Source organism: Aquarana catesbeiana, linkage group LG05 (genome assembly GCF_042186555.1).
Source record: "Aquarana catesbeiana isolate 2022-GZ linkage group LG05, ASM4218655v1, whole genome shotgun sequence".
In the NCBI taxonomy this organism is placed as follows: domain Eukaryota; kingdom Metazoa; phylum Chordata; class Amphibia; order Anura; family Ranidae; genus Aquarana; species Aquarana catesbeiana.
This window is the reverse complement of record NC_133328.1, coordinates 29,522,406-29,541,089: the sequence shown is the minus strand read 5'-3', so window position 1 is coordinate 29,541,089 and position 18,684 is coordinate 29,522,406. Positions and strand designations below refer to the sequence as shown.

General features: G+C 44.2%; 1 protein-coding gene across 1 annotated transcript in view; it reads left to right on the top strand.

The window, feature by feature from the left end:
• Positions 1–17,375, top strand: part of C1GALT1 (core 1 synthase, glycoprotein-N-acetylgalactosamine 3-beta-galactosyltransferase 1) — a gene marked incomplete in the record, with an annotated part of 122,016 nt that extends 104,641 nt beyond the window's left edge. The window contains 1 exon segment of the mRNA XM_073629554.1: positions 11,938–17,375. Coding sequence (XP_073485655.1) covers positions 11,938–12,128 — 191 coding nt within the window.
• Positions 17,376–18,684: the final 1,309 nt, after the last annotated feature.

Below are 18,684 nucleotides of genomic sequence, written 5' to 3'. Positions count from 1 at the left end.
CATACTGACATTTCCTGCTTGTAGTGCCCAAAGGAGAATAAACTGTTCAAAAGAAAAATGCAATCCTTCACATTAAGGCCTCATGCACGCAGGCTGTTAAAATAACGTTATGAAAACACCAGTATCTTTGCAGTGATTTTTTTTTTAAACTTTTTTCAGCTTTTTCAATGTGTTTGCAATAGCGTTTTTTTAGCATTTTTCCGCGTTAGCTTTTTTTTAGCTTTTTTTTTTTTTTTTTTTTTTTCAATGGATCAAAAACGTTAAACGTTGGTGAACGATGTTTTTGAGCTTTAGAGTGTTTTTACAGCTGAAAACGTCTCTCAGAACCCACTGGTCCTGGGTTTTTTTTTTTTTTACAGCTTAAAAACGCCTATGCCATTTGCAGCTCAGAACGCCTAGACCCCCCCCTTGTGCGTGTGTGCGTGTGTGCGTGTGTGCGTGTGTGCGTGTGTGCGCGTGTGCGCGTGTGCGCGTAGTGCGCAACATCATCTCACAAAGGGTTTCTTGGCTGCTTCTTTGCACATCTCGGGATCCAGTTTGCTGGAGGTCACACATACACAGATACGCTATGAGTACTTCCAGAGGCATGTCTGCACATATGGCCCCAGTAAAGATGGCAAGAGCAAGAGGATGTCCACCAGCACACCAGGTTTTTCCAGAACGGGTCCAAAGCTTTATTCAGCAATCCCATAGTTATACAGATAGCAATGTTTTGGAGTCCTGCGAGGCTTCGAAACGTTGTTATCTGCTGTAACAATGTGAATAAAGCTTTGGAGATCCATGGTGTGCTGGTGAGATTCTCTTTCTCTGGCTATTCGCAGTTCCAGGCGGTCGCTTCAGCACCCACTTACATGCACAGATATACAGAAATGTGTGTACTGGAACCAGTAAAGATGGTGGCTCTGGAGAAGTGGGGCGAAGACGAGAACCTCCGCTTTAACCAACGCAAAGCACTGGCAGAGACCGGCAACATGTTTACGCAGGTGGTGACATCATCCAGGCCTGCACCAGGATGTGGAATTAAAGCGGTGCTCCCACCCAAAAGGGGAGGCTCCTCTTGTTCGCACCCTCTACTGCCACATTTAGTACTTTGGGGGGGGGGGGGGGGGGGGGTACCTGATTTTGACAGGTACCTGCTCCCACCTGGTAAAATCACCGCACGGCAATCTATGCCATATCCGCCCCCCCCCCCCCTCGCTGCCTTCTGAGACCTGTATGTGTCCCCCGAAGATGACGGGACCATTCAGAGAGTGCAGTGCAACTCGTGCATGCGCAGAAACCGGCTGTGGAGCTTGAAGGCTTCACTGCCGGTTGCCCTTATTTGCAATAACTGCACCTGCACCCGAAGCTGGACAAATCGGCTTCGGGGGTGCTGACATTTTGGGATCCCTAGACAGGTAAGTGTCCTTATATTAAAAGTTGGCAGCTACAGTAAAGTGGAGCTGGAACTCCACTTTAAGAACAAAAATAAATATTTTCTTTTAACCACTTTAAACTGATTTGTAAAGTTTCATTAATATTTTTTTTTCGAATAAATAACAAACATGTTATGTTATACTTCCCTACCCTGTGCAGTAGTTTTGCACAGAGCAGCCCCGATCCTCCTCTTCTCCAGTTCCTGGCTGGAGCCCCTCCCTCTGTTGAGTGCCCCCACAGCAAGCAGTTTGCTATGGGGGCACCAGAGCCGAGCTGCAGCTCTGTGTATCCATTGAGACATTGAGCTGGGCTCTCTCTCTCCCTCTCCCTCTCCCTCTCCCTCTCCCCTCTCCCCCTCCCCCTCCCCCTCCCCCTCCCCCTCCCCCTCCCCCTCTCCTCTCTCTCTCTCTCTCTCTCTCTCTCTCTCTCTCTCTCTCTCTCTCTCTCTCTCTCTCTCTCTCTCTCTCTCTCTCTCTCTCTCTCATCTCTCTCTCCTCTCTCTCTCTCTCTCTCTCCCCTCTCTCCCCTCTCTCCCCTCTCTCCCCTCTCTCCCCTCTCGACAGCAATGGGGCCGCTGCTGTGTCTGAGCCAATCAGGAGGGAGAGTCCCTGGACCGGCCAAGGCACTCATGGACATTGCTGGATAGAGATGGGGTTCAGGTAAGTATGAGGGGGACTGGTGCACACCGAAGGATTTTTTTTTTTTTTTTTTATCCTAATGCATTAGTATAAAAAAAACCACCTGATTTTAAATCGCTTCACTCAAAATTTATATATAATATATATAATATTAACTAGTTGCGGACCGCCCACCGTAGATTTACTGTGGCAGGGCAGCCGCTCTGTACCAGATCAGTACCTAGTATGTGATCTGGCACTTCTGGGTCTGGGGTACGTGCGCTCCCGCTGTGATTATACACATCAGGAGCCAATCAGTGGGTCTAGTGGACGTTCAGGAGAACGGCAGACCTCCGTTCTGTGAGAGGGGAATTGCCTGATCCTGTTTTCCTGCTAAGCAGGAACACTGATCTTTGCATTCCCCTAGTCAAGGCCGCTGATTGGCCGCTCAGCCTGTGTGATTAGTACAGTGACAATGTATAGTATTCGCAGTGATCACTGTATTCGTGTCACTGGTGATGTCATCAGTGTTAGTTCTCCTCCTCCCCCTGCCCCCCCAGTGTCAGATTGCCTGCCGCACTATCAGTCTCATTTAAATTCACTGATCAACGCCATTAGTATACAAAATAATGAGTAAATAAAAAATGTACATTTATATCCAATAGTTTGTAGACTATAACTTTCACACAAACCTATTCATGTACACTCATTGGGATTTTGTTTACCAAAGACCTGTACTTGTCCAAAATTCATGAAGATTTTTTTTTTTTTTTTTTTGAAATATGTTTTATAGCAGAAAGTAAAAAAAAAAGTATTTTTGGTTTTCTTTTTTTCAAAATTGTCAGTCCTTTTTCATATTTGTAATAAAAGATAGAAAACACGGTGGTGATCAAATACCATTAAAAAAATAAATAAATTAATTTAAAAATGAAAAGAAAGCTCTATTTGTGTGAAAAAAAATATGGTATATAAATTTAGTTTGGGTGCAGTGTTGCACCAATTGATCCCTCATTTGGTTAGTAGATCCATGTGTATGGGCCCCACCAGGGGTTGATTATCTAGGCTCCTAGGTGGTGGGAGAGAGTGTTTTTTCATCACTGAGCCTGGCGCTAGAGGTTGTAATGTGTAAATCCTGTAATCCAGTGGGGCACGGAGGGATCAGAGCGTAACAATTTTTGTTGCCTTTTATTAAATTGTTTTCTTTTAGTTATGTTTTGTTGTGTGCTGAGCCGGGATATGCCCAGGAGACTCTGTACTGTACTTTGAACTGAAAATCTGACAATTGCAATTAAAAAAAAAAAAAGACCAGTATCTGCCCCCCCCCCCCAAAAAAAGGTGCCAAATGTGGCACCGGAGGTGGGGAGGAGATAAATGAGCGGAAGTTCACTTTTGGGTGGAACTCCCGCTCTAACTAATGTTTAACCGCTTCAGCCCAGGAAGATTTGGCTGCTCAATGACCAGGCCATTTTTTGCGATTCGGCACTGCATTGCTTTAACTGACAATTGTGCAGTCGTGCGACGCTGTAACCCAAACAAAATTGTTGTCCCTTTTTTTTTTTTTCCCCCACAAATAGCTTTCTTTTGGTGGTATTTGATCGCCTCTGTGGTTTTTTATTTTTTTTTGCTCTATAAACAAAAGAAGAGCGACAATTTTGTAAATAAACACGATTTTACTTTTTGCTTAATAAAAAAAAAAAAAAAGTAGGATATTTATCAAAAAAACAATTTTTTTTTTCTCAGTTTAGGCTGATGTATTCTACATATTTTTGGTAAAAAAAATTGCAATAAGCGTATATTAATTGGTTTGCACTAAAGTTATAGCGTCTACAAAATAGGGGATAGATTTATGGCATCCTTTTATTATTGTTTTTACTAGTAATGGCGGCGATCTGATATTTTTATCGGGACTGCGACATTAAGGCGGACACATCTTTTCGTTTGAGAGGAAGGAGTCTAGTAATGACGCGAGCCTGAGCCAGAGCATGTAGGAGCGAACCGGGTCTTGCTCCTGCTTCATGATTAGACTATGACCTCCAGATTCGTTTGACTGCCTGCCCGCCCCCCCTTTTGCTCTGCTTACTCTCGTGGAGGAGGACATGCTAGCCGAAGGTACGCCGCACACGCCGGTGGAAGTCTGAGCCTGTGTGCCCCAGGGCTGGAGCCCCTGGAGCTGGGCGGTTTCTCTTGCCACTGGTTGTAGGAGAGGGGACTGGAGCAGAATATAAGCTGCCCCCCCCCCTCGCCAGCTACACTAGCACTTCGACCGAGCCACCACTCAGCGGAACGGGAAGACAGGAGATGGCACCTACCTCCCCCTTGGACGTCTCTCTCCTCCTCGCCTGAATATAGTCTCCCGAGCAGCGGAGTGGCTAAGAGGTGGTGGAGCGGCTTCTCCCGGAGACGTTTTTTTACACAGGGTCTCCACTTACAAGGCAGTGAAGTGCAGGACTGTTGAAAGGATACACTCCTTGAAAGGTGCGGCTGGCGAGTACAGCAAAACTGCTTGCAAATCTATTATACTATACTGCATGCCATACTGCAAATAAATCTACGCTAAACACAAGATTAAGGTTTTTTTATCACTACTATTACCATCATAGCACCTAACACCATAGACTGTGTCACGTTATATAAGAACAGACATACTCCAACCAATTATAAAATAAGCAATTCTGGATAGATATGAGATAAATGTAATAATTAATAGAGGGATAAATCTCAGGGAACACAGTAACATTCTCATTTTGCATGAAAAAACTCTGAAAATACCCTGTTTCCCCGAAAATAAGACCTAGCGTGATTGTCGGTGATGGCTGCAATATAAACCCTACCCCCCAAATAAGCCCTACCCTGTTTCCCCCGAAAATAAGCCCTACCCTGAAAATAAGACCCACAAGGACTTTAACTAGGGCTTATTTGGGGTAGGGCTTATATTGCAGCCATCACTGAAAATCACGCTAGGTCTTATTTTCGGGGAAACAGGGTAGATACAATCTTCCTGGAGTGCATTTATAACAGATAATTTAATTGACCGCAGTGGAGGAGCGGAAGTGAAAGGACTCCGAAAATGTGTAGGACGGGACTGTAAGGGTTTCCTACTGGTCAAAAAAATTGCACTTCACTTGCTTATATTCAAACAGAGGGGAAAGAGGAATAAAAAGAGGGGATGAGGAACTCACCATCCCTCCACTAGCCCTCTAACGCACACTTGGTGGAAGAGTACACCTCTATAACTGACTAAGATAAGTAATGGACCCTACTGAAATTAATTTTTATGAACCTTAAATTATATTGAACAGATAAAAAATGAGAAGGGTGAAATGAAATATAAAAACAACTGATATCGCTAACGCTTTTAAAACATACTACAGTGCACTATATGCAATTTAGAAATAAGGAGACGCGAAAAGAGGAAGAGACTAGAAAATCTAAATACAGGAATATCTAGCGGAAGTCAACCTACCAAAAATAACAGCAGAAAGCGCAGAAACTATTGGAGGAACCTATTACTCAAGACGAAATTTATAAAGCCTTAAAACAAACACCAGGTGGGAAAAAGCCCCACAGATGGGGTTTTTTAATTAAATATTATAAAAGATTCAAAGAACAATTAGTCCCAGAATTATGTAACTATCTGAATAGAATAGGGAAGAATGAGGAAATAAGAAAAAGAATTTCTCCTTGCAAATATTTCAGTTATACCAAAAGCGGGAAGGATAGAACCATTTGTTCTAGTTATTGGCCCATAGCGTTGTTGAACGCTGACACAAAACTATACGCAAAAAGTTCTGGCATTGAGACTAAAAAACTTCATGCCAGACCTGATGACGTAGATCAAGCTGGCTTTTGTACCAGGAAGAGAGGGTAGTGATACTAGCATAAGAACCATGCTATTGATGAACAAAGAGAAGGAGGTAGGTCCCCAATGATTTAATATCGATCAATGCATTTGATCAAGTCGATTGGGGATTATGGTGGATAGCATTTCGGAGTATAGGGTTGGGACCAAGAATTATGAGATGGATTAGCAATTTATATAATCATCCCACAGCCAGGGTTGGGGTCAATGGGAGTATGATGTCTGCTTTTGAGATGTTCAATGGGACAAGGCAAGAATGCCCCCTCTCCTTACTCCTTTATGTAATTGCACTAGAACCACTATTCTCAAAAATATGAAATAATGTTGATATAGAGGGAGTAAAAGGCAGAGAGGAAGAGCATGAAGTTGCCGCATATGTAGACGACCTACTCCTATACATGACCAATCCAAGGCTGTCGCTACCCAGCCTAATGAAAGAATACAGAGAACTTTCGAACGTTAAGATCAATCCCATAAAAACTGTAATGTTGAGTCTTGGAGTAAGTAAGAGGAAAAATTATTACAACAAGAATTTCACCTTTACTTGGGAAAGAGAAGAAATAACATATCTATGAATTAAAATAACACCCACCGTAGACAAGTAATATCAAGCAAATTAATTCCCTCTACTCAACGAAATTAAAACGGAGATAAAAATATGTCAAGGAGACCAATTTCATGGATAGGGAGAATAAATATATTAAAAATGGTGATATTACCAAAAATAATTTATAAAGTACGGAGACTACTGGGGCTTCCCTCCAATATTTCCTGCCATCCACCAATCCAAGGTAACCCCATGTTTCTCCCGTCCACTTTACACAAAGTCTTTGAACAATGGAGCACTAAGGGTCTTACTTAAGTTACCTCGTATCTTAATAACCCTGGCAAATTTTTAAATTCTTCCAAACCTTATCACGCAAATTCTCCTTACCATTGATGCACGTCTTCTTCTACCACCAATTAGTCAACTATCTACGATTATGCTGTGGCCCTGGGAAGGATCCCCTCCAAAAGTCCTTTATCGATACTCTACTGCACAGAGATGATTACTCCATTTTCTGCCTATACTCTCACCTCATTACTCATGAAACGGACAAATATCATCTTAAACCATTCCAAACATGGTCTAAAATATTTGAAGACGAAGATATTCCGGAGAAAATCCTTGAGGGGTACAGACAAGTACACAAACTTACCATCTCCGAAACGTGGCATGAAACACAATTCAAAATTATCCACAGGGCATACTATCCTTTCCGTGTCAATAAGGTAGAACCAACCCAAGAGCAGTGCCCCTGGTGTTCCACACCGCGCCCCACACTCCTTCACCGCCTTTGGAGTACCAGCCCATCAAGATATATTGGGACTCTGTGCTCAACTTTATATGCAAGATCACTAAATACGGATTCCGAGACAACACCTTATATGCATGTTTGGCTGCGAATCACGCTTACCCACTCCACCAGAAAAGAGGCCACTCACCATCTCCCACTGGACTCATATCTGCCTCCTGGTAGCACGCAGAACTATCATGTCACATTGGATCAAGTCAACACCGCCAAATCGGCTGTGAAAAAAGCCCTCCTATGGCTCTTCTGTATGGCGAGATTGCACACTATTGTGACGGACTTTCGCTCCATGTCACGATTTTTCAAGAAATGGCGTAAATACATGTAACACACGTTTGACCGAAAGGATCTACAAAAGCTCATGCAACCATTTCGCTATACGGACTGGTACCTCAAACGAAACCTTACAAATTCCCTAGGCAACCTCAAACTATCCAACCTATCTGACCCTTTGGCTTTTTTTCCGCCCTGAACCATGAAAGCAAACTCTTGAAGCTCACTGACGTTCCTGATTCTTTCGTCTCCACATCTGTTAATCTCAACCATGGCCACTGCTGTAGCTAGTTAATTGTCTAAAGTTACCAATTAAATATTCCAAACGTTGCTTCCACTCCTGAAGGCACTAAGGTATACACTATCACATCATCCCAATGTTGTATTAATGTTATACAGGTAATTTGTATCTTCATACCATCCCTCCCCCTTCCCCATACATCCCCTCGCCAACTCCCTTAAACACCTTTCCCAATTGTTTATTTTGGTTTATCTTTGCCTGTTTTTGGCTTTTTTTTTTTTTTATTATATGACTATATATGCCTCCAAAAATCTACTTACTACTTGCCAATGTAATGTACAACACCCAATAAAGATTTTTCAAAAAAAAAAAAAAAATGTATAAATTCCAAATGCTCCCGATGGAAATAACAACATCAAGCTTTTTTTAAAGTAATAAAAACAATAATTTTGAAATGCGTATGGCAGAATAAAAAAGCTAGGGTAAATAATAATTTGTTAACTAGGAAAAAAAAAGAGGGATGGCACTCCCAGGCGTAAAAAGGTACTATAAGGCAGTTATTTTAGCAGGATTAGTTGAATGGGCAATAAACACTAAAAAGAGATGGTGAAAATGGAAGACACACTTTATGCGACACAACTTCAAAAAATGATTTGGATTCCACCAAAATATAGAACACATAGTATAAATTCACATGAGATGACTAAAACAGTACTGAAAATATGGGATACACTCTACCGACAAGAAAAATGGAAATATAATTCCCCTTTAATTTCATTAACGGGCACAATTTTTTTCACTCCAGGGAATTGGACACGGATGGGAAGACAAATGGGGATTGCACAATTAAAGGATATCACAATTCACGGGAAAATCATGACAAAGCAGGATTTAATAACGACTCACGGGTGGTACTATTTAAATGAATTGGAATATCTACAAATAAAACACTTTATAAGCACAATCCCCCAACCAATTAGAGATGAGAAAGAGTTAACACCAATGAGCTCTGTAACACAAAAATGTAAGACACGGAATATCTAACCCTACCCTTCATAGAAAAATGGCAACAGGACATAGGCATAAAATTAGATGAAACACAAATGGTAGGTGCAGTACATAACTATACATCGGACATAACCTCCATAGAGGTAAACTATAAGTGCATGGTGCGTTGGCATTTGACACCAGAGAGAATCAATAAATCTCAGCCAAATAAGTCCCCACAGTATTGGAGGAACTATTAACAACTAGGAACAACAATGCACATATGGTGGGAGTGCCCAGAGATAAAAGAATATTGTCAGGGAATATTAGAATATACGAAGACTATAACAGGGGAAAAGATCCCACAACACCCCTGGAATTATCTGTTCCATGGGACAAGTAAAACAAGGAAACAATATAAAAACTTTGGTGCCGTTCCTGCTCAACGCAGCAAAAGGACTTATCCCAAAAAAATGGTTGGGCTCTAGGAAGCCAAGCATAAAAGAGTGGTCTCAGAGAGTGGATCATATTAGTGACATGGAATACCTATGCAGTGCGGAGCAGGGACGGATTGAAAGTTCTAGAGCAATCTGGGCGAAATGGAGTGTGTTTAAAGTGGGGTTCCACCCAAAAAACAAAAATACCTGTAAAAATTCTTAAAAAAAAAAAAAAAAAAAATTTGGATATTTTTTTTTTTTTTCACTTACCTCTAAATGCCTGTTGCTAGGTGGTCCCTCGTAGTCTGCCTTTTTCCTTTGCCTGGGCTGGTGACATCACTTCCCCCCAGGCACAGGAAGGGCTCCGCTCTGCTCCCTCCCTCCTGTCAATCATCTGGGACCCATTACAGGTCCCAGGTGATTGAGCGGCCAATCGCGGCGCCGCTCGCGCATGCGCAGTGGGTGCCAGGCTGTGAAGCCACAGCCTGGCGCCCACAGTTGAAATGCCGACAAGCGGAGGGGGGGGGACGAGCGGGGCTTCGATCCCCTGCATCGCTGGACCCAGGGACAGGTAAGTGTCCAATTAAAAGTCAGCAGCTGCAGTATTTGTAGCTGCTGACTTTTAATTTTTTTTTTTTTTTTTGACGGCCCCCCTGGGTGGAACTCCTCTTTAAACACTTCCCGCCCGGCCTATAGCAGAATGACGGCGGTGGTTGCGTTATCCTGACTGGGCGTCATGTGATGTCCTGCAGAATAACAGCTGCCATGCGCCAGTGGGGGCGCGCATCGCGGCGAACAGTGGTGCGTTGTGTCAGTCTAACACACCGTTACACCGATCTCGGTAAAGAGCCTCCTACGGAGGCTCTTTCCCGCGTGATCAGCCGTGTCCAATCACGGCTGATCACGATGTAAACAGGAAGAGCTGGTGATTGGCTTTTTCTCACTCGCGTCTGACAGACGCGAGTAGAGGAGAGCCGTTCGGTGGCTCTCCTGACAGGGGGGGTCTGCGCTGATTGTTTATCAGCGCAGCCCCCCCTCGGATGCCCACACTGGACCACCAGGGAGGCACATAACATGTGGATGGCCAGGTATATCCCCCATGGCCATCCACATGTGCAAATTAATGCCAAATCTGTGCCAATCAGTGCCCACATATGGGCACTGACTGGCACCATTATGTAACAGAATAATTAAGTGATGCCCAGCAATAGTACCCATCAGTGCCGCCTACCAGTGCCCATCAGTGCCACCTCATCAGTGCAACCTCATTGGTGCCACCTCATCAGTGCCCATCAGTGCAGCCATATTAGTGCCCATCATTGAAGACGAAAACGTACTTATTAACAAAAAAATTAACAGAAACAATGAAAAACTTGTTTGTTTTTTTTCAAAATTGTTGTTCTTTTTTTTATTTGTTGCGCAAAAACTAAAAATCACAGAGGTGATCAAATACCACCAAAAGAAAGCTCTATTTGTTAGAACAAAATGATAAAAAATTTAGTTTGGGTACAGTGTTGCATGACCGCACAATTGTTATTCAAATTGCGACAGCGCTGAAAGCTGAAAATTGTCTTGGGCAGGAAGGTGTCTAAGTGCCAGGTATTGAAGTGGTTAAAATGTCAGAAAAGTACTCGCAGGGATTGATTGAAATAGTCTAAGGTAATGAGCATAACAGACTAGAAAGGGAGGGTGGGTGGGTGAGGGGTTTTTGCAGTTATGAATGATGTTAAGAGGTAATTTGAATATTTGTGTTATGTATATTCATAAAAAAATTTCTAACAAAAGATTAAATTATAAAAAAAAAAAAAAATTATGGCGGACATATCAGACACTTTTGACATTCATGGACAATTATACAGTGATCAGTGCTATAAAAATGCATCGATTACTGTGTAAATGTCACTGGCAGGGAAGGGGTTAACACTAGGGGGCGATCAAGGGGTTAACTGTGTTCCCTAGTGTGTTTCTAACTGTGGGGGGAGTGGACTGTCTAGGAGGAGAGAGAGACCGCTGTTCGTACATAGTATGAACACACGATCTGTCACCTCTCCCCTGAAAGATATGGGCAGGGCAGGGATATGCAATTACACACACAGATCCCGGTTCTCGCGCTGTCATGAGCGATCGCAGGAGCCCGGCGGTCATCGCCCCTAGTGGCCAAAAGGTGAAGCGACGTAACATAACGTCGTTTCGCCCAGCTGTGCTGTTCTGCAGCGGCTGGTCAGCAAGCGGTTAAGAGGGAAGGGGGGATGGAGGCAGGAGAGAGGAACTTATGAAATTTTCCGCTTTTGAGGCCGGGTTCACATATGTGCGGCCGCAGTTTTCAGCTGGGGTTCCAGTGCATTTCTGTTCACAGGTTCAGGTCAAAATTTTTTCCTGAATGCGCACCTGAACCAGACCCAAAAACGTACAGGACCCTTTTGGAAACCACACCGCGGCCACCTCGGACATGTGTGAACCGTCACCATTGAGAGCCGGTCACACTCGCATGTCATGCGAATTGGATGCGGTGAAAACCACACCCAATTCACATATATGTGAACCCAGCCTAAGGTTTTATTTTCAGTGTGAGATCTCTTCTTATTTTTACATAGTAGCAGTTTGGGACACTCTACAGGTGATGCAGTCTGCACTTTTGCTGAGCAGATGTTGAGTGGAAATAAGCTGCAGGATACGCCACATAGGGGTTTATTTTTGTTCAGCAATTCAAAGTCAACAGAATTATAATTCGTTTCTATCCTTTCTTTCCCATTCCAGGGTCCCGGCTGTTGCTCCGACTTGGCAGTCTCCTTTCACTACGTAGATGCTACAACAATGTACCAGCTGGAGTATTTGGTGCATCACCTCCGCCCCTATGGCTACAAACACAGATACGATCCTGAGACTCAAAGTCCACCCGAGCCGATCGTAAAAGAGGCAGCCGCCAAGGAAGTGAAGACCGAATGAAGGACAAAACTTCTTTCCAGGGAAGATAAAGTGCACTGAGGTTTAACCTGGAAGAGCAGCGTCTGGCCCGGATCCACACAAGAGCATGCCAGCAACTATCGCAAGTCGTTTTCTAATTGGACTAGCCACATTGGAGACATTCCTTCAAATCTGTGCAATGTTCCGGATCTTTTTTATCTCATTGGTGACATTTCTATGATCCATTTTGGTGATCATGTGACGTGGTTAATCACAAGAAACTTTTTGGTTGACAATCATATACTTTGTACATATCTTGTACAAAATTATTCAAATGTTAATTTGTTTTTGAATGAATTGTTATGAAGACCTCTATCGTGCTTCAGAGAGGCATCTGACATAAACGGGTAATATATGAAATTGCCTGTTGTGTCTGTAGTTTTGGAGAAGTAATGATACATATTACTGAATGAAAGTAGAACTACGAGTGAAATCAAAAAATTACAGAAATGAAGCAGTCTGTCACTAACATTACAGCCCAACTCCTGGAAACGTAGACCGTATCCCTTCCTTCCATATGACGGCATCCCAGAACGAGAGACGGACGGCGGGGTGGGCGGCAAGCAGTTAAAGACATTTTTTTTTTCTAGTTTTAAATGGAGTGGGGAAGGATTGGAACTCTGGTCAAATTTTTACCTTAAAAATTGTATTTTTTGAAGTTAGAGAGGAACTTAAAGTGGATGTAAACCCGGTTCATGAAATCTGACCTAGGCACATATATCTGTAGTGTTTACTTATCTCTCTCCAAAGCCCTAAGCCCCATGTTTTTCTGCTGCTCCATTCTTCTGTTATCAGCATGATAACTTCTGACAAGTTCTCCGACATAGGAGATTAAAGCAGCTGGAAATTTGTGTCTGGGAGGGTGCTATAAATAGTTTAGCAGAGAGCTGGTCCATTCACAGCTCTGCAAATATCTTCGTTCCTCTGCCTATTTGGCCGGGGGGGGCTGCCTTTCCTCCAATCAGCTGTCACACAATATATGCCGAGACTCCCCTCCCACTGCTGAAACGGGAAGAAACAATTCTAACAAGATGTGCACTTTCTAAAGTGTATATATAGAAAGCTGAAGACCGCAGATATACATGTTAAACCTTTTGTAGGGAGATTTGTTTCATCCCTGTGTATCATCTGTAGCTGTTCACTTCACTGTGTATAGGAGAGGGTTTACATCCACTTTAAAGGTCAAGTTCACCTTTGGAACATGTTACACCTGTATTAAGGGTGGAACATGTAACATGTTCCTGCTCCTGCCTCCTCCATTCAATGAGTGAATGCCTACATGTACCATATGCCATTGTGGCTGACAGTTGAAGTTCTCAATGAGCTGCGACGGTGCTGGTGAGCGCTCTCGTAGTCCATTGATTCTTCCTGCGATTCAGCAACTGCCTGCCCATACCAGGTAGGGCAGACAGTTTTCTAAGTGTCTGCAGGATCCAGGCATTGCACCTAGAAACTGCTGATTGTGGGTGCTATGCCTTACAGACTTCAGTGAAAAAATAAATATATGCACATTTTTTAACTGAAAAAAAAAAAGTGCATTTTTAAAATTTTTTGTAAAAGGTGAACTTATCCTTTAAACACCCCCCCACTCCAGGGTTGATTGTAATTTTAACCCCTTCCTATTTGGTATGGTGTGTTGAGATGTACTGGCATACTCCCCTGCCTGGCCAATCCAGCGGAGTCCCACTGTGACCTGCCGAAAGCCACCACACTCTGGATTCCACACCGCCATCTTTGTGACGTCATCAGGAGGCCAACTGTCTTATCCGGGTCCTAGCAGCCGGCCTCCTGATGACGCTCACTGTGCATACTCAGTGGGTTCTACACAGCCCTGATGCATCCTGGGATCCATGACGTGGGTATCCCAAGAGGCTTTGGGCAGGGGGTATGTCATTCTGGTTTGGGCCAGAAATGTGGAAGCGCAAAAAAAGACATTCTCTGATGTAAAAAAAAAAAAAAAAGTTTAACCACTTCAAAACCGGCCACTGTATATATACGTCCTGTACTTTGGGGGGGGATATCTGAATGATGCCTGTAGCTACAGACATCATTCAGATATCATTATTTTCAGCCGGCGATTCTGTGCACGAATGATCATAGCAGCAGCTCCGCCACTTGATCGTTCTTATAGGGGAGGGGACGCCCCCCCGCCGCCATCCGGTGCTTCTCTGGGCTCTCCCGTGCCATCGGGAGCCCGGAGAATGAATCGGCTGGCGCCGGATGAGGACGATAGAGATTTCTGGTGACCAGACGGTCACCAGTCATCTCTATGACCGTCGGAGGCCCGGGCGCGATGTTATGACGTCACACCCGGGTACCCGGAAATAACCGAAGCACACACACACACACACACACACACACACACACACACACACACACTTACATTACGCATACATGCAAACAGAAATGCTTGTGTAATGCCTGTCTGCATATGAAAACAATGATCATGCTGCACACGTTATTCTGCTGTGTTAATGCTAGTGACAGACTGCGTTATATTTGTCATTGCTGATTTTGCCTGTAGTCCCACTTTAACCCCAGCCTTGTCCAGGGCACCCTCTGTTACCTATACTTGCATATGCTGCCACGCAGAACACCACTATGTAAAAAATCCTGATGCCTCTGGGTATGGGAAAGCATGTGTCATGTCACCTGCCTTCCCACAATGCAATGCGTAGGACCTAAGCAGCCAATCACAAGGTTGTCACATGGAAAGGGGAGGTGTGGCAATTGGTGGCAACACTGGGGGGGAGATTTAGCCCAGGTTCACACTGATGCAGTGTGGGATTCGCAACGATTCCTGTGCTTTTCCCGCACCGCATCACAATCGCACTCCCTTCATGTGAACAGCTGCAGGTATCAATGTTAAAATAACGAAACCCTAAAAATGGTTCACAAAACACAGTGCAATTGGCTGAATCAGATCGCATAGGTGTGAACACCCATGCGATCTCATTCCAGTGTGGGGGAAAAAAAGGAGGTGCATGCACCTTTTTTGTGCGGGTGTGGTGCAGGAATGTGAAGCGATTCCTGTCCAAAACCACATGCGGTTCCCTGCACCGCTCCTGTGTGAACCCAGGCTTACTAAAACTGGAGCACTCGGAATCTGGTGCAACTGTGCATGGTAGCCAATTGGCTTCCAAGTTCAACTTGTTTAATTAAAATGGAATTAAAGTAAACCCGAAAAATAATAATTTTAATTAAGGCTTGCACTTTGTACAGTATAGGATTTCATGTCATCTGTGCCCAGTCTTGCCATGAAGAGTTAATCCAGCTCTGAGCAGTCCTCTTATCTTTTTTCAGTGAGATAAAAACTTACACACAGAGAAATAGTAGTCAGTTCTTCCCCCTTGCTGTGACAGACAGGTGATTTACATATCTCATGCAGGAGCCTGAGAGAGACATTCTGTGTACTTCAGATCCCCTCCTCCTTTCTTCTCCAGCTCTCCCAGGATTGGCTGCTCTACACCTCAGCATGATCGCGCATGCTGAAGTGATGTGGTGACTTTTCTGGGTTTTGACTGAATGTTATTGATCATAGCAGAAGTTCAGTGTAAAAGATACACAGGAGAAAATGCATATTGACAAGGGGAGTGTAGAGGTGGGCGGGGAGTCTACTGACATCACAACTCCGCCCACCGAGTTCCAGCCAACAGACCCGCCCAAAGAATCTGCAGTTTTTCGAGTCTCATAACAGACAGAGGGGAGACATTTGACAGGTAAAGATACATGCAGGAGGCATCTATATCCTTATAGATAACCCCTATGGCAGTAGTTTAGAAAGGATGAGAGTGGGTTTACATCCACTTTAAGCTTTGACAATGAAACCTAGAAGCTGATTGGTTTATATGTAGAGCTGCCCCCCCCAAGGTGTTGCTGGGGATTTGAAGGGGAGACAGCAGTGATTTTGGTGGCAGGAGAAAGGCAGTAAAGGTAATACAGGCACCAGAGGCTGCATAGGACACCGTAGGGGAAGGCTGTTTTGATTTGGGGGGGGTAAAACAGTCTGTAATGTGCCATACATACGGCGCTAGAAAACCGTTTCCTGCACTGAGGAGCTCCAACAATCAGATCCCTTTAAAACAAAGACAGACAACGCACAAATCACTCCCAAGAGGTTTAGTATACGCATTTCACATTGACATTGATTAAGCACAGCAGTGTGAAATGCGTTTGCTAAACCTTGGGAGTGATTTGTGTATTGTCTGTCTTCATTTTTAATGGATCTGCAATAAAAAAAATGCTATGCTTGAAGTCCTGCCACTTTTGTTTCATGTTTGTTTTCACTTTTGTTTCATGTTCTACTTGGTTGTGGACCATGCAGGCACCCAGCTTTACACGACAGCAGAGGATCTCACAGGTACCTTGGAAGCGGTGTGCCTTTCCAGTCTTCCTTAATTGCCTTCCTTTTGCTTAGTTCCCAGTGTGAGTTACAAGTCTGCAGAGCCCCAGTTTACACATGGCTGTGGACTCTCTGTGACCGGACTGATTGGCCCAGTGCTGTCACATGCTCCTTTATACTTGGACGTACCAGGTACAGTAATACCTTAGATTACGAGCATAATTTGTTCCAGAAGAATGCTTGCAATTCAAAGCACTTGTATAGCTAGTTTCCCCATAGAAGTCAATGGAAACTCCACAGTGACTTCTATTGTATGCAGTGCCGCATGTGGCCAGAGGTGGGGTGGGGGGGGGTGGGGGGGGCGCCGGAGACACTGGGAACCAAGCGTTTTTCGAGTGCATCTGAGCAGCTCCGAATGTCACCGGCGCCCCCCGCACCTCTGGCCAAATGCGGTACTGCACACCACAGAGGCTTGTTATCCTGCTGGACAACGCTCGCAAACCGAGTCGGGATTTAAAAAGAGTAAAGTAGCTCGTATTGCGAAATGCTCGTTACTCGCAGTCCGAGGTATTACTGTATTTCCTTTTGGCTCCAGGTACTGAATGGAACAGCTGGGGAGCAAGGGAAAGGTGTATACTGCAGAGAAGGGGAAGAAGATTAAAGCAAGCCTGTTGCTTTGCTCTAAATGAGCACAAATTTTGTACAGTTTACAACTCGCTAATGGCATGGAATGACATATGATGTGTATGCGAGTTGGTAAAGCTTTAGAAGAGCTCAGCCCAGAGTGGCCTTAGATTCCCTCCCATGTGATTTCTATTACCCAGAAGTGTGTTTTCTGAATTGCCTTATTTAAATACTTCTAGAGTAAAGTTTTTTTGTTCACCCTGTTGTTGTTTTTGTTGCCCTTTTGTGTCTGCCTGATATTAAAGCGGTTGTATAGTCTTTTTTTTTTTTACTTTTACCTACAGGTAAGCCTATAATAAGGCTTACCTGTAGGTAAAAAAAATATCTCCTAAACCTGTACGGTTTAGGAGATATTCCCCTTGCTATGAGCCGCTGACTGCAGCGGCGCATGCGCACAGGGGATTCTCGGCTGAAGGCCCGGCAACTGCCGGACCTTGCCGGGAAAGAAATCTCCCGCGCGCATGCACATCGCGGCTCCAGCCACTCACAGCGCTGGAACCGCGATACCCGGAAGACACGCCGAGGCAACATGTCAGCTACCTCGGCATGGACCAGGTAAGATACCGACGCCTCATTCTAGGGTAAGTATTTCATAATGAGCTAGCATGCGGTGCATACTAGCTCATTATGCCTTTTGCTTTACAGGTGTAAAAAAAAAAAAAAATTTTAGCGGGTATACAACCGCTTTAATATGAATTTATAACCAAATGCTGGAAGGTGTTGCAATGCAGTATGTAGACTTTCATGGCTCCTGTCCTTACCAGAATTCCCTGTATGTGATTAGAGCATTTTAATGTAAGTAAAACAAAATCCTTTGCAGGTTCTCTGAGCCTTTGATGTAATGTGTCAGTACACTCGTACACTCTTACCCTCTGATTTGCCTTATCCCAGATTTGTGAGGTCCATAATACCTCTGTGCTTCATCCATAGTGCTCAAGATAAGCAATAGGCCACTAGACCCAAGAACCAGGGAGGTAGTGTAAGGCATGGTGGGGGGTTACTGGATAGGCGAATAGCTGCAGGTTTGGGTAAGGGGCCCTTTTCAGAGAACGAATGGGCAAAGTGACAGTGGGTCTTTCAGGTGAACTTGTTTTCAAGGTTAAGTTCACCATCATTTTTTTTTTTTTTTTTTCCCCTAAATTCCAGCTCCCCTATGTACCAATATAGCATTAAAAGAAAAGTAAAGGCATTTTTTTTTTGTTGCACATTCATATTTACCTAGGTGGATGCAGTATGGGTCCGATGCTGCATCTGTACCCTGTCACCTTTACACTTAGAACCGAGCGATCGTACATCACTGATTGCTCGGTTTTCAGAGCTCCATGAGCAGAGAGCTGTAGACTGTCAGTCACAGCTCCCTGCTCTTCTCCCTCCTCGCTCATTGGAGCACTGGGCTGTGGAGGAGCAGCCATCTCAGCGGCTTGCTGAGACGGGTGTCGGTCCAGGCACCTGGCGCATCCAGACTCCGTGGTTGGGATGACACGGTGCCTGGACTGACATTGGTGATGTCAG